At 44.2% G+C, this 16,795-nt stretch overlaps 1 protein-coding gene across 3 annotated transcripts in view; it reads right to left on the bottom strand.

Moving 5' to 3' along the window:
- The window catches only part of LOC125771874 (myb-like protein Q), a 122,933-nt gene extending 106,405 nt beyond the window's left edge, over nt 1-16,528 (bottom strand). The window contains exons 1-2 of one of the 3 annotated variants that reach the window (XM_049442998.1): nt 16,313-16,528; nt 12,842-13,977 (exon numbers count right to left, since the gene is read on the bottom strand). In XM_049442998.1, coding sequence (XP_049298955.1) covers nt 12,842-13,036 — 195 coding nt within the window. In that variant the 5' untranslated portion in view covers nt 13,037-13,977; nt 16,313-16,528. The other 2 variants (XM_049442997.1, XM_049442999.1) reach the window with 2 other exon arrangements.
- Nucleotides 16,529-16,795: the final 267 nt, after the last annotated feature.

Below are 16,795 nucleotides of genomic sequence, written 5' to 3' on the forward strand. Positions count from 1 at the left end.
AAGCGTCGTAAGGAAAAAAAATAAGCGTACATTGGAGACAGGAAAAATGCTTCCCGTTTTTTTCTGCTCTCCGTTTCCACCGTCGTATATAACCGTTGAGTTTTTCCTACCAACCGGAACACCGGTTTAACTGCACAGGTTAAATCGATGAACCAACCGAGCTAACGGGACCGATTTTCGGGTACGTTTCGTTCACTATACGCCATCATAAGCATACAGAGTCAGACGGTACAAGCATGGGAACGATTTGATTTGGAGAAAAACTCCCTCCCTATCACACACACACACATAAGAATATCCTGTATTCCCTGTTCGTCCTGACTTGTATCCGACTTGCTCGACTCTCCAGTTCATCGTTAAAAAGTAAAAACGGATGAAAATGTTTTATTGCGATGGGTTCCGAGTTTATTTTCGTCTATTTCCACAGATTTGAGGCCATTGGTACGCACGGGGCAAGTAAACGAGAGAGCTACGTATCTTTTTTTAGTTCTTTTTTTCATTTTTCTTGCTGTTATTGTTCCACCTCTTTTCACGATCCAAATGTGAAGGATCGCAATCAATCCTGTTCCAGCGTACGTGCAGCGGAATGTCAAAATGTTCTCGGCATTTTTCGTTCCTTGCGTTCGGCTTCTAATGGCGGCAAGATGGTTTTCTTATCGTAGAATGACAATACCATTTTGCTGACCATAAGAAAAAAAAATCAAACCTCCTCGCTATGTGTCGATTGATAAGAAAACCCCAAACGCGTGTCCGTAACGTTGTGAGCCGGGGTAGAAAAATTAACAATCCATAAACCGGTTGCAGCCTGGGACATCTCTATCGTCGCCTTGGCGTCGTCTTTATGGATAGGATTTTATTGCTTTTCTTTTCATCCACTGCCAAACCGGAAGTCGTTGTGTGTTTGTGTATGTGTGTGTTTGCGTGAAGAAAATCTGATCCCTTTCTTCGGCCACGTGGAGCCCGTCAATCGTAAGCGGTAGGAATTTCCTGATGAAATGAAATTCATACCAAGTGCCAAAGAAACCAAGAGCTTTAACTTGGCAACACAGAAAATGAATTACAAAACACAATGCAACAACCAAAAAATACTAGATCCACTTGCATAAGGGCAGCAAAAAGTTGGACCCCGGGGGGGGGGGGAATGTATTAAATTGTGTGCAGTCAATTCCACCACCGGAGCAAGCAAGTGCCGGAAGTACGGAAAATCGGCACAATCACGATCAGTATAACAGTGTTTGCCGCTAGAAGAGACCCTTTTGGATGTTCTCGGCCGTGGGCTACGCTTGAAGGATGTCGATGAGGAAGATTAATGATGATTATTCAGATTTCGTGAAGCCTCTCGGGTTTGGCCTTAGCCTCGGTCCGGTCGGCATTAATGCGATAAATTGCGTATGCCAATTTTTCATGTTCCCATTCCGGTATCACCCCTAAGTAAAATTGGTTCGCTAGCAAGGGATTTGTAAGTGTTACAAGGGATAAGAAAAAAAAACTGTTCCCAATTCACAAGCCTAACGATTTGAATCGCTGCAACAACTGAACTGAAATAAAAATTTGATACCTACCAGGCGTCTCCATTACGGGTTAGCTTTTCATTATTTACATTTGTGATGTTTTTTGTTAAATCGCTATTATTATAAAAAGTGTTTATTTTAATGTTAGAATATATAAACCCCAATCGTACATAAGTTATAAATTATAATTTTTTTTGGCCATCTCTTTCTTGCGCATACCGACTGAACTGTGTACTGCCGCTTTGTGGAAATGGAAAAGCTACCGACATGACATAGCTTATCGATTTTTTTCTTCTTTCAATTTCATCAAAAGCGAAATGCTGACGCTTTTTCTATCAACCAAACCATCACTGTCCAGCCAACCCGTCCACCCAATTTTGATCGTTTGCTTCCGTTCTTATCGTGTGAGATTTAGCTACATTTCATCCCTTTCGCCGTCCATCGTTTATCCTTTTCCCGTTCGGGCGGATTTTTTTTTCGCCCGTTTTGCGATGTGCCAAAAAATGTTTTCTCCAGTCACGCCGTTTCTTCTGCTGGCTGCGCAAGGTCGCCACCGTTATTAATACGGCGCACATTTTTCCCCTTGCTTGCTTGATTTGTCTTGCTTCGCCTTTGGTCGGCGCGCCCTTCAGCTGCACACCTTGCGCACTTTTTCTTCCGGCCGCCCAACACCGCAGGGATGCCCGCCCGCCAGCGTCACGCACGCACCCGATGATAAATTATCCGACGGTCAATCATCGTCAGCCGTGGGTGATTTGGTGCGGAAGGGACACAGGACGGGATATGGGAATGTCAGGAGAGCAACGAACTGATGGGAAGGATAGGATAGGTTGCATGTTGTTAAATTATTATTATTCCGCAGCATTGGCATCCACCGGGCGTACGGGCACACACATACACGCAGTCGGCCATCTTAATCGAATCACGCACCGCTTTTCCGTAGCATGCTTCGACACCGACGGGACGCCAACGGGTGTGCGGTTAGCGGGAACGGTAGCGGCAGCTGAAGTCAACCTCAGAAGGGACGGACCGGGCCATGTATATGTGGTGGCACACGCGTTTCGGGGTTTTGATGATTTCGACGCTCTCGTCGGGCGCAGGATAAACGATGAAGCTGAGGAATTATTCAATTAATTACAACCAAATTACGACCACAAAGTGGTCAAGCTGAGATGCTTGTACGAGGTGGTTGGGTTACTGGTAGGATCACCTTCCTATCGGCCCCAACCGGTTTCGCTGTGATGGGGGAAAACATTGGCCAAACCACCATCCGGCAATCTAATGGTGAAACAAAAACTCTAAAGATCCTGCTTCTTTTCTTTCGCTTAGCTGCTAGCTATTGCGAGTTATGAAACGGGCGCCTTCCTTACCCAAAAACCTTCCTTTCCGTCCTTCCAACCATAAGGAACTCAACCCAGAGTCTCGTCGACTTGAAGTTTATTATCATTCGCAGCACGCAGCGCCCGTCATCTTCATCAGACGGATTTCAATTTGGAAAAGTGTAATCTAATACGAATGAGGAAAAATCCAACTGACAGGCCTGGCACATCCAGACGCAGCTTCCTTCTGGTACCAGGACCGAACAACAAACGGTAGCGAAAATGGTGTGTGATAATGCGAACAAGATGGCAACGAACGGACAAATAAAGCTCAGCATGAGAAAGCGTCTCCAGCGTTCGCTGGCAAAATACCCGATGGCCATAATTTTCACTACCGATATCGTTATGTAAATTTAGCAAATTTAGTTAATATTTCAATTCTTTACATTATTGATTTACGGATCGTGATGACGGGATATCTAAAACAGAGATTAATTTTCATTATGCGAAGAAAAAAAACATTTTTTTTTGTTAAGAGGACACTAAGTGATGCTTTATTAATAACGTTGTAACTTTAAGAGAAAAAAACATATTCGGACTCCAATTCTTCATGACAACACAAAAGGCCCATTTGTAACAAGCGTAAGCAACTTTTTCCCTCATTCATCATTCAGCAAGTGGCGTGAGTGTGCTGACAATTTTCTCTCGAACTTCAGCAACAACGCTTAATGCATAATCCCGGAAGTCGATTCGTTGGAGAAGGAGAAAAAAAATGTCGCACCAAAATCAGAATGAAATCCACCACCACCACCCAAAAAAAGGACAAAGGTAAGAAAATAAATACCCAAAAGCTGGAGCTTCCTTCCACGAATCGTGAAGCGCAAAAGAGATACGCCACTGATCCTCTTTGCGAGGATTAATTCAAGTTTTCCGATTTCATCCCATTTTGGGACGATTATCCTGCCAGCCCTTCCCTGCAAAAGCACCATCCTACGGCCAGCGGCCGGTTACACTTCTGGTATTCTAATTTCGTTACGCACAAAGTCTCATTTCGATGTTGCTCCACCGGTTACCGGTTTGCAAAACACTCCGGTACCGACCACTCACACCCCGATGTGGTCGGTACGATAAAGGAAAAGGGTTTACACCACCGTGCCGTTACCAAAAATCCAACGCTAATCCAATATTGCCGAAGCCACAAGAAGTGTCCGTGGGTGATGTTGCGTAAATAAACAGGGCGGAAGTGAGTGCGCTCGGTAATGGAAATGGAAATGGCCATGTCGCTCAAATTCAAACGGCTCGCTAAAGCTAAAATTTCTAACCCTTTCCACCACTTGCTTTCACGGTTTAACTAGAAGCCGTTTTAAATCTGTTGCAAAGCTTTAATTTCTCAATAACGCTGCCGGGCATTGATTAAACCAGCTCCAAAAAACGAAGTTCTCCACTCGGACGCGACTTTATCAACAGCAAATGCGGCTGCTAAATCTGAATGCCTAACTCCTACAACTCCTAATCGAAGCAGCTTCGGTACCGGCACCCAAAAAATGATGATGATGATGGCGATGATGACCGAATCGAAGGAAAGTTTTCAAATTTCATCATTTAATTAAATTCCATCATCGAACACGCTCACGCTCGCTTTCTCTCGGTGTCAGGAGCTTCAAATTTCGGTTACCGGTAGCTGAGAGGTTTGCCTATTTCCCGGTACGCTGAAATCTCTACCGGCCGATTTAATAAGCAGCATCCGTCCAGCGATCGATGCAAAATATGGCTTTAATCTGCCTTATCCTACACCCAAAATGGGAAGTTTCGCTGGCCGAAGAAGGCTTCAGCCAGGCGCAGACCAAACTGGTTATGATTTAATCCACACTTATTTAATTAAACGGTAAAGGTAAAGCATCCGAGGCACTGGTGCCTTCTTGGAATCATAAATTGTTAACAGGCAGTTAGAGAATTGTGCAACAAACCAAATTAAGGAATATCACTTCTCGATATTTTATATGGAATTATTAGCTCATCAGCATATATGTAGAGCAGGCTTTTATGTGTTTCAATCGTTTTTTCTTTTTGTAATAATAAAAACGCAAAAACTTGTCCTAATTACCTCATTGAAACGATAAACCCCGTCGAAAACTATCACGCTTGACTAATGGGCCAGTTGACGAACCAGTTGCACTTAGATGATGGATACAGCGGGTAACCTAGTACGCAATTGGCTTGATGGTGGACCAATTCGAAGTGATTTTATTTTATTTCCCTTCTCGGTTCCTCAATACAGCAGACAACCGACAACTAGTCGAGCACGGCATCGTGAGAATCTAGAGCACATAAACACATCCATCCCGCTGCAGAATAAGTGTTGCACCCTTTTTTGCGCGTTCACGGGTAACCGCGGCTCATTCGTGGTGGCCCTGATGACATTAACGTGTAACTAAATTATCGTTGATTTGTTTTGTGTAAACAATCCCTCAATCGTGCTCCTGTGCAAATTGCAATTGAAAGAACAGAGCTGCTAGTGGTGGCAAAACCACCCCCAACGCACAACTATCAGTGTCACCAACAATTTGTGTGTGTGTGTGTTTTTTTTGTTCTCCCTTATTGTCGTCAACTGTTATAAGCTTCTAAGAATCGCGTCTTTACGCGGGACACAACGTTGTGCCGGACTAGCGCATTGTCGGTGTCTTTTGCGTTAGTCACGCGCGTTCAGGCGGAAATCAACGCGGTGGATGATTTGTTTGTCTAGGCCTGGGAAGGGTACCCCTTTGGTGGATCCCTTCCAGTCGGAAGGACAAAGATCAGCCACCACGTTTATGGGAATGAGGTGAAGGATAGCGTTTAGCCTGCTATTGACCATCGTAGGGCAAGGATGTTGATAGGTGCAGATGAGCAAAATACCATCATTTTGTCATTCAAGGTATGCTAGGAGGGATGCGGCGTCTTCCTAGATGCAATAATATTTAAAACAAGGACTAGCTTTAAGTGATGCTATGTGTTTTTGCGAACGATTCAGTGCAATAAATCAAATCATCGTTTGATTGTCTGATGAACAGCAAGCAATTTTAATTTATTTATATATCACTCGCATAATTCTTGGTATCAATTTTTCTCAGCGCATGCGAATGAAAATTCTAGCAATAGTAACTAAAAATACAGAAAACTCCTATTAGCCCAGGGCTGATAACGAGCTTTCGATAAGCGGCAGTGTGGTAATGTGTCTCCACACAAGCAACACAAAAAACACACAAAGTGTACATAAGCCTATTAACGTTTGACTCCTCAAACCACTGACCACCTAAAATAGAATGTCATAAAATAGTCTCCCCGTGTTATTACAACCCCATAATGACGGCAAACGCTAAATTCGCCGAAACCGGTACACAATCAGCCAGGGTAGCAACTCTGTTTTTTTTGTTCTCATCCCCATAAACAGAAACCCTTCGGTCAAACATTTACCGTCGTGCAAAAAACATTCCCCAACTATCTTTCCTTTGAAGTGACGCATGAATCGATGTCAGTATGAAATGAAACGCTGTATGAAATGATTTTTAAGCACGAATGAGTGTGTGTGTGTGTGTGTATGTGCTTTTTTTAAATTCTCTCTCACTATTTGCGTTACTCAATTTAATTTCACAGCCGCGCCCCCTTCAACTAGGTGCATTTTTAATTAACAAGTGCTAAGTTTAGCTTGCACCTACCGGGTGGCGAAAATGCACCCGCTAGAACGTAGGAAAACGGAGCGAAAGTCGTAAACCGTGCGTCAAGCCTTAGAACGAATGGTGCGCACAACACGTTGCAAGACAACAACAAAAAACACGAAACACTTGTGCGGTACAATTCTAATGCACGGTCGTCATCATTTTTCCGTAACGCAATAATGTCCGATTGATCCGACGACCCAAACCCCTTTTCCCAGTGCCCTAGAATGGGCGTTCCAAATTTCACCCATCCACAACACACAGTCACATTTGCCAGATGATGCAAAACGAAACTGCAAAAACGTGAAATACCTCTACAACATCCTCATCCAGTTACTAGGCCATACAGGTCCTAAAGAAATTAACCTTTCCTTTCCGCTAGACCGGAACGCTACGAGACTTATTGGCGCGTTTTGCTATCGCCTTACATCACCGGTGGATTCCAGTGCCTTCCAGGCGACGTAAAACATTCTAACTAATTCTAATCGAATTCGCTTCCCACCGCTCTCAGCAGCGGTACGCTGAGTCACTACATGCTGCAGTCTGAGTGGGGGAAAAAAATATCGAACAAAAACACAACAAACTCCACCCAGCACGGTGGAGCTGTGGCTAAACTGTTCCACACCGGACACCGAAGAAATGCAGCACTTCGATGCGCGCGTGTCGGCTAAACTTGAGAAAACCCATCGGACGTCGAGCCGTACACACTCTCAGACAACCGGTAAACAGTAAAAGTCAACCGACCATCCGGCAATCACGCCGACCCGTGTGTAGGTTACATCACACTTCTGAGCCACCTCCATGCACCACCTTCGGCCGGTCAGTTTGTACCGGCACGTGGAACATCCGTCCGGTAAAATGTGTAGAAAGTACATATAGTAGAAACCGGTGCGAAAGAGGTAAGAAGTAGAATAAAAATATCCTCCACCGACGGGAAAAACCTTTCTTTACTGCCTTCGGAAAATGATGGGTGTGAGACTGCAAGTGCAGAGGGCTGTCAAGAAGTCGTCTAAATGTCTGGTGCGATGCTCTGGAAACGGCAACCCCTGTATCATGAAGCAACGGTGTAAAGTGTACTTAGGCTCTCCAATCCAAGTGCCATCAAAACAACAACTACCCTGATAACGACAAGATTTTGTCTTTTTTTGTTGTTGTGCATGTTAGTTTCCTGCTACATTCTCTCTCACCCTCGCCAGGCATCCATCTTAACGGAGACGAGTCGTAAACAACTGCACCTATATGGTGCAGCTTTTCCGGATTGTGTACCTTTCGAATGCTACAGCCCAGAATCCGGTGTCTTATTGAAGGTGCACAAAACAAATGGCTGCCCTACATCGGTTGTCTCGTTCCTCGTCCTGTTTGGACAACGACTTAACGCCTAAACTGTCGCCTGTCATCCTCTCCAACTGGACTGGCTTATCGAGCTCAAGCACCTTGGACTTGCACTTGAGACTCGCCCATTTGCAGGTCGCAACGCACGGAGGGGTCCCGTCTTGTGTTGGAGTTCGATGAACGTTTGGAGCATCTCTCCACTCGGTGTCACGTGTGTGTGTGTGTGTGTGTATGGGGTATCCGCTATCAGTCAGCTGTAGAGGATGCTAACAACACATTATATCATACACCAAGTACGGCCAGCTTGAAGAGATAGTGCTATGGCAACAATATGAGCCATTAAGTGTCACCGTCTCGAGGAATACTACACTAACCGCTCCAGACGTAATATTTTTAGACCAAATTTGTTCACACCGCTTGGGCGTTTAAATGAACGCCATACGTTTTTTAAGGTCTTACTGGTAAGTGAGGTTTGCGTTTTCTTAAACTCAACTGACTACCCCACACGCAATCTCACACAACCGCGTACCAGCTTCGTCGTCTTCGAGTGGTGTCCGCCTTCAGCTTAATCGGCTTTAGGCCAAAACCAGTGCAAATGTATGACCATAGGTACGTCGCGATTTCCCTACCATGGTACTGAGTGGCTCGGTCAGCAAATCATACAGTCACGTACGGTCGAGCTGATCACGTTTTCGGTCCGTCCCAAGCACGCTTCCAATTGCAGCAGCAGCAGCAACACCAGTGTTGCATCGCTGTTTGCGACAAGTGACTCGCCCAAAACCATATGCCGTTCGACTGTTGCTTGTTGTTGGAATGAAAAAAAAACCAGGTGCCGCCGGGTATGGTGCGAGCTCGTCTCGCATATGCTTGTTTTTAGTTCCATTGTTTTCGATCACTCATTACCGCACACACATACACAATATACACTGTTGCCTTTTATCCACTCATTTACCGAAGGTTTGTTTGTTAACATTAGTGACAGAAATATGCGTCAATCTAGAAAACTGACCATCGTACCAACGTTTGTGACCAATGATTACTACTTCACCTCGTGACTAATGCTCGAGGAACATAACGGCATTTGTTAAAACTTGCTTTTAAAGCTGAAGACACTTGATATAAGTAATTTAAGCTGTCTTGTTATGAATGTACGTTTATATTTTTCTTCGTCATCCTAATGGAGGCTCCAGTTAAACAAATAAGCTTACTGTAGAACAATTTAAAATCCTACTATATAAGAGCAAACGAATGATATTTTATGCGAGACTATAAACAGATAAATCATTCTAAAAGAGCAATAAGCTCATTTTTCTTCGGTGGGTGAAACTGTTTCATCACCTCCAGTAAACCTTTCGCACCTACTTAGAACATACCATCGTCGTGCTACGGCACGACTAACTAAAACACACAGACCAAAAAAAAAATACTTTGCAACATTCCACTAAGCACATGGCACCCGACCAGGAAACACACAAAACAGTAATCCAGTACCACCGGTACCGGGTGTGGTACGGGTGCAGAAAGTCAACCAAAGCGGAAAACTCCCGCTTGGCACGAGATATTGAACCGAGCCAGCCGAAACGATCTGAAAAATTTGCCAACACTCTTCTATTTGGAAGATTTTTTCTTTTGCTCCTCTTTCCCTTTACCGGTGGTGTTATTCGCTGGTGGTGGAAATATTTCATAGAAGAATAATATTTGAACGAAATTCTTCACTGCTTGTGCTTTTTTTTCTTAAGAAGTTTTTTTTTCTTTTCTTTGTTATTTTGTTTGCTTCTATGCTTTCTCGCCCTGGAAACCTTGCAGGGTATTCGACAGTTCGTCACCTCGCATTCGGCAACCCCTCACGGGAGGAAGCCAACCCACAAAAAAAAGGTTTCCACCACGTTGGGCTTCTACGAAAGGCGACATAAAAAAACAAACCGTGCTGAAGTTGGACGGGTGGTTGGGTAAAAAAAGTAATCACCACCGAAAAAACCTACCAAAATGCGTCAAAAAACAAACGCTCTTTAGAGCGCGCATAATTTTGGCACAATCTGGCACACTCCGCGCACTCACGGACGCGGTAAACGATCGTATTTATCAAGCAATTAACACTTCTTCAGTACGCCTCGAAGAAAATGGGGGAAAAGCAGGAGGTGAAATGATGGGGATGAGGGATGAAAAATTTTGCACTTTCCGGAAAAATCCTCCAGACAGTGGCTTCCTTTGCCACCACTCGTCTTGCCTCGCCGTTTTGCCACTGCTCATCCTCGACCGGATGGTAAGAAACAAGAAATAACTAACGACACCGGGCAAGGCCACCAGGGCCAAACCGAAACCAGGGCGGCCGAAAATCCAACCTGCTCGGTCCGCTGCTAAACGATAATGATAAAATAGCGAGCGAAAAAGGCAGAACTGGAAAGCAAAATAGCGCAAAATAGCGTCAAGCAGCATGCAGAAGGCGGGGGGTTGAAAACCCTCCCAACTACCTACACGGCCATAACAAGAAGGCTGAATCGGTAGCCGGTACAGGAAGACAGTAAAGAAAAGCTACCCGTTTGTCAGAGTTGTTGGCCTCTGGTGACGCCTAGGTATTCGATTGCGGGACGAGCCTAAGCCGTGGCAAAATACATCATCCTTAATTCGGTTTTAATAATTCATTCTATCTTCTTGCCATTTAGCGACCGGCATATACAGACGAACGAACAAAAAAAAATTGGAAGACACACAAAGTCGTGATTTCATTCCTTGCCCTGCTAAGATAGTCAAAAGTTGGAAAAACAACACTACCATGCCGTCCACGATGAAGACGGTGTTGGTTTACGCATTTTCCGCACATTATATTTCGCCAATCGGAACTGGTTGGTTTTAAGTGTAATGAACAACAGCAAAACAAAAAATCAACCTACCCAGACCCAGTGATAGGAAACCGGGAAAAGAGCATGCGAAAATACGGACAAGATAATGCTCTAACGACAAGCTAAATCTTCCCAAAGACTATTAAGTAGCAGTGATCTTAAAAGCAAAGCAACGCGCCATGGCGCACATGGCGTTGCATGCTAATTTTGGACTGTATTTTTTGGTAGTGGGATAAGAACCAGACTAAGCTACAAAGCCCAAAAAGACATTTTCACTGATTGTTCTAGTTTTTTTTGTATTGCCGCACGTGGATAAAGATTAAAAAATTAAATTAGATTTTAACACGGTTCAGCTTGGAAAATTGCAACTATAAGGGGAAAACGGGACATTTCTTTATTTCGTTGGATAATCCTTTTCGTTATCCATTATTTCGATTAATGTGTTCAAACTGTGCATAAAGTCTTTTTATTTCTATTACGATCGATTTAAAGATGACAGTTTTTTTGCCTCAAGGCATCTCAATGCTTGCCATTTTTACTTAATGAATTTCTTCGTAAGTTGCTTTTGTAAAAAATATTATTAAAACTACATAGAAATATGACTTAACAAATAAAATAAAACCACAAAACAGACGTTGTGGAATACTGGAGCAAGAAAAAAAAACTCGAACAGGAAAAGGTAAAGTGTCCATTTCATAGAATGGAAAAACTTTTCACAGTGGGAGGACGACGGTAAGACGACGAATTCCGCTACAACGGGTCGAACTGTGTCCGTACTCATAGTTCCCGAAGCGAAAACCAGCCCCAGCAAGGGAAAAACTTTAACCAAACGCAAAATCTCCAAGCGAGCGCGTGGTTTCGTTGGAAAATGTCACTGTGGAAAGTCGACCCATCGTATGGGGACGGAACGGGGGGACGAATTGTGGCATGTCTTCGAAAGGCAAGGCGAATGGGGGAACGATGGTGGTGAAAAAAAGACAACCACTTCCTATCGTCCTTTTCCCAAGCGAACAAGAAAACTGGAAACGAAACATAGCAAATGGGCAAAGAAAACGAAGCACAGTACAGCACAGCACAAAAGGCCAACACCGAACCTTTTGCCCAGGCACGGCGTCCCGGACCGCAGATAATATGGAAATTTATGTTTTAATCTAGACGATATAAATTATGGCCATCGATTCGCCGGCATCCGGAGGACGCCAAAACGGATGGTAAGAAAATGGCGAAAAATGAGCAATGGCGAACGACAGTTGCGCCATACACACGCACACACAGAGAAACACCAGCCACAGGTATGGGAGGGCGAAATGGAAAATCTGTGTGACAAAACGATCAACCAAGAATGGACGAAGCTTTCCTCGCTGGCAACACGGAATTTATGTGCCAGTCAGTGTTTCGGGCATCGTTGATTTATTTGCGGCTGTGTGCAAAAGGGCAGTTTTTTTTGTTCATTTTTGTAGAGCGAGTTTTCTGTGTTTTCTTACACTATATTTCGATTGTGTCGTGCTGTTCATCCCCGGCATTAGTGGGCAATGGATTATCCTTTCTCTCTGTGTATTCTGTTTACTAAACAAGGCTCAGCTTCCGAGCAGGCTTAGTGTGCTATTAATTAAATTGAGCCATCGTTTAGAAGCTTACATTTACTGTCGAAAGGCGTAGAACTAGCTTTCAAGCATTTGAGCATAGAAATTTAATTCATTTAACTGTTTTTGAGAATAAATCTTCGCTCCATTCTCATACACTCAACAGCAAAAAAACACAATCAGGAAACGATGCAACTCGATGCATTTCACGAAAAAATACATCCATCAGTTCACAGCACCAAACAGTCTACGTGCGAGTACACGACGCTGATAAGCCCATCCAACACCAAAAAAAAAGCTAACCGACACGATCGTAAAAATAAAATTGGTTCGCCTTATTGCCGCCTTATCACAACAACACCTACTTGGCTCACTTTGCCAACCCATCTTCCTCAAACTCCCTGCATCCGGAGGTTCGCGACATGGAGCGAGCGAGAATGCAATTTCCCTGTAGCACACACAGTTCCACATCAAAGCAGCTGCATCAACAGTGCGGCATGAAGATTTGGCACAGTTTTTGCGTAGTGGTGATATGTAGGTGTGGGGCCCGAGTTCACTCACCTGCGTTGCATCGGTGTAGGGTGTGCTGGAGTTCTTATCCACCATCTGGGAGCCAAAGACGGGCGGTGAGGCGTTGCCGGTGTACTGTTGCTGCTGCTGTTGCAGCTGCTGCTGTTGCTGCTGCACCATCACCGTATCCATCTCGCTGTCGTGCTGTGACAACGCGCTGATCACCTGATTGTGTTGGGGTATCATCACTGCGCTCCGACCACCGCGCACTGGCCGTTGTACCGACGACGATCGCACGGGTCGCCGTCCGGTTGTTTGCAAAACGCACGCACGCAAACAAATGCACCAAAAACGCACACGCTTTCCGGTTTGCACCCTTACCCGTTGGGGGTGGCGGCGGAGGTTGGTGGGTAGGGTAACAAAATTTCTTAAGCCCGGCTTTTTTATATTATTTTACTGATTTGCAAAACTGATTCTCGTTCGCTTCCAGCTGGAAACTAAACGAACGCAACTAACAATCGATCAACAACGAAGAACAGAAACAATTAACAGAAGAGATAAAACACAAAACCAAATAAAAGCCCCGAACAAAAACGCGCCTAGCAATTGGGACACGGGAGTGAAACAAATCGATCGCGTGATACCATTGGGTGGTAACACAACAACTGCGCTACTGGGCCGTTGCGGTCGGCACTAAGAACCGCGGATGCACCGGATGTACTTTTATGCTATTGTAAAACATAAAGCATAACGCATCTTTTCTTGCGTTTTTCCCCTCGAGCACTTGGTATCACTGCTATCACCACCAACACACCAACTGGACACACTTCCTTCAAGGACACACGCTACACCACTGGCACTTGTAAATTTTGCGTTTCTTTTAGAACTTCCCGAAACAAATCGGTAGCGGCGGTATGGACACACTAATCTTTTGCTCTCGCTGCGTTGCATACACTCGCGCACCTTACAGCGGATGTTGGCATCGTTACAACACGCACGGTGAGCTAATCTTTTTTGGTCAATCTCGTGCACGACTGTGTTGATTTGTTTGTTTGTTTTTCACTTCTTCTGCTCGCTTTCCTTTACCATTTGCCGTATAACAACACCAACAAACAATTGAAACTCACTATTTGCGGTATAACACTTTCTATACACCGCACGGTCACAACACGATAAAAACTGCATTACTTTCGTAGGGAAAATTAAGAAAGGAATAAACAAAAATATTGTTAAACATTATCAATCAGAACGCTTATGTTGATTTTCGAACTCTGCATGTCTTTTGCAACACGGAAATCCATTCACCCTGCACACGAGTTCGTTCGGTTTCGGTTGGCACGGTTCAAACTTGATCGATGGAATGGAAGTGAAATAATAATCCACACAAACCCGTCAATCGTCTTATAAATCACACTAGAACGGCTTCTTATTGATGCAGTTGGTTGTGCCAAAAACACGCACACCGTGTACCCTCAAACACGTCCACACGGTGGTGACAACGAACGCTAACAACAATTGCATACCGTGCACAACACTGCAGGCCGAGAAGATTCTCTCAGTGCAGTAGATGCAACGCACCGGGAGATCTCGGGACCAGTCTATCGACGTTGCAATCGGTTGCAAAAACCGCACCGAAGTCTTTTGATAAATCGAGTTCGCGTATTTTTTTTTTCACTGTGACTACTTCATTTTCATTCCATCCATCCAAAAACCACACGACCAACAGTTCTGACAAGGTGCAAACCACTCGACGCGGTATGATGTATTAATCGGTTGTGGGTCTCTCGGCTGACGATTGCGTGACGATAACAGGATTCTTTTTTGTACTTGCAACACCTGCATCGTACTGCATCGTGCGGAGATTGCTTTCACTGCTGCGTGCACCCCCACGAATCGATAAATACACACGTCTCGGAAACAAACCGTCACACCGAACACGACCCATTCCTACAGCCCATTAATCGTTCCGGCACCGTTTCGAGAACTTCAAAGCAAGTGGGCTTCGGAGGAGTCGGTATGGGTCCAACAATCCAATAACACCGATGTATGTAATGTATTTACAGAAATTATTTTCCACTCTCATCGAGCACAGACGGTAACCGGTTTTGCAAGGCACAGGCAGCTTCCAGGCCTTAACCGTACCGTTTTCAATCGCACTTCCGGTTTCAGCGAACCACAGAACGAAGATCAGAACGTGACACAGAAGTGACGATGAAATGCATGCGGGAAGGCAGATGCGATATGTTTTTGTCGATTGCACTTGTTAGGCACTGTGTGCAATAAGAAGTCATCGTTGCGTTTTGTCACACCAAAGATTCACTTCCGCGGCACAATCTGAACGGCGCAGCAATTTTGGAATCTGTTTGATAGTTTTTTCGCAGTTTTTTATGTATATATATTTATGGGAATATATTTTTATGTTTACGATTTTTTTAAAAAGTTTACATTACTCAAAATCTAAAAAAAACTCGCTTTTAAAATATTGAGCTAATCTTTTTTGGTGCACAAAAAAATAAAAATAAAATACAATAGAAAAATTTTCCGACACAATTTTCTGATTAAAAATTTCAACAAAAAAATTTAAAATGTTGCAAATAACCAAATACTATTTCATCACTCTTTTCCTCATCACAAACAGTTCATAAATTCCAAACCAATGCAAAAAAAATCACCACTCAAAACGGACCTTATCTGTTGCTTTCAGCAACGATACTGCTGACAGCACTTTGTTAAAACTGTTGCACTTAACCCAAACACATGAAAAGCAATGCTTGCAAATGAATGCAAACCCCGAGCAATTTCAGCATCATCGTCAACACTCGATGATGGTTGATGGTGACGCACAGTCTCCAAATGGAGTTGGTGTACTATTTGAAATGAAGTAAAATTTATCGGAAAAATGTAAACTCAAAACAAACACAAAGTCACAAACTATTACACCATACGGTAAGAAGCATTTAAAAATTGTAAAAAAAAATCCTATCAAACAGATTCCGGTTCAGGAAGTTCAATTCAATAAACACTTCCATTGCTATGTGTCCCTCGTCACATCATTTAGATTCCATAATTTTTTTCCGGCAACAGTTCACACTCGCTCAACACATAGCAACATTTCCGGTTCGATGTTACGATGTTCGATAGTTTCCCCGAAAAGTATATTTTAATCCCACAAATTATTTAAATCATCCGAAGGAATCACATGGCACTACGGGGAGGGTGTTTACAATTACTGCAACAAACTTTTATCACACCACTTTGCTCACGACCGCATGGATGGGTTTAGCCGTATCATCCAAATCGCTCCCCATATATTCTACCAACATTGCACAATATTCACCTATATTTTCACGCTTGCGGAACTTTCTGTTTTACGTGTTAGCTAAATCGCACAAAACAATTTTGTTTTTCTCCTGCAAGCAAGGACATGTCACACGGCTTGTGTGTTGTTTATTTGCCGTATCGCGCAAATGTTTTGCAATGTTTCGTTCCGATGCCGGGGTTTAATTCACTAGCTTCACTCACGGCACTTCGATCTACTACTTGTCCGATTTGCGGCAGAGTGTTTTCGATGCTTGCGCTGTGTTGCTGCTACTGCTACTACTAAGATGCGAAATCGACTTCTCGGCTGACGGGCTCCGCAGCTTTTGCGTCCGCCTCGGGTAGTGTTGTTTAGAGACTGAATTTTCGTTCGATGTTTTCGCCACGGCAGACTCTCGGCTTTTCGTGTTCGGTTCGCACGGACGCTGTAACTCACGCACACCGTTGCACAACGACCGTGTTCGGCTGGTAAGGTGGGGGTGATTCTCGCGCGCTCTACCATTCTGAACGGCGCTCTTTCTCTCTCTCTCGCTCTCAGGCATTACACGGTATGCTGAAATAACACGGCGCGTCGCATCCACCCACCAGCGCGCACGCACTCGCGTACCCCGTACGCAATTTTATTCCACAACCGAATCGAATCCGTGAGTGCTTCGTGATCGTGAGTAACGGCGGGAGTGCCATCAG

This window comes from Anopheles funestus, chromosome 3RL, assembly GCF_943734845.2.
Source record: "Anopheles funestus chromosome 3RL, idAnoFuneDA-416_04, whole genome shotgun sequence".
Lineage (NCBI taxonomy): Eukaryota > Metazoa > Arthropoda > Insecta > Diptera > Culicidae > Anopheles > Anopheles funestus.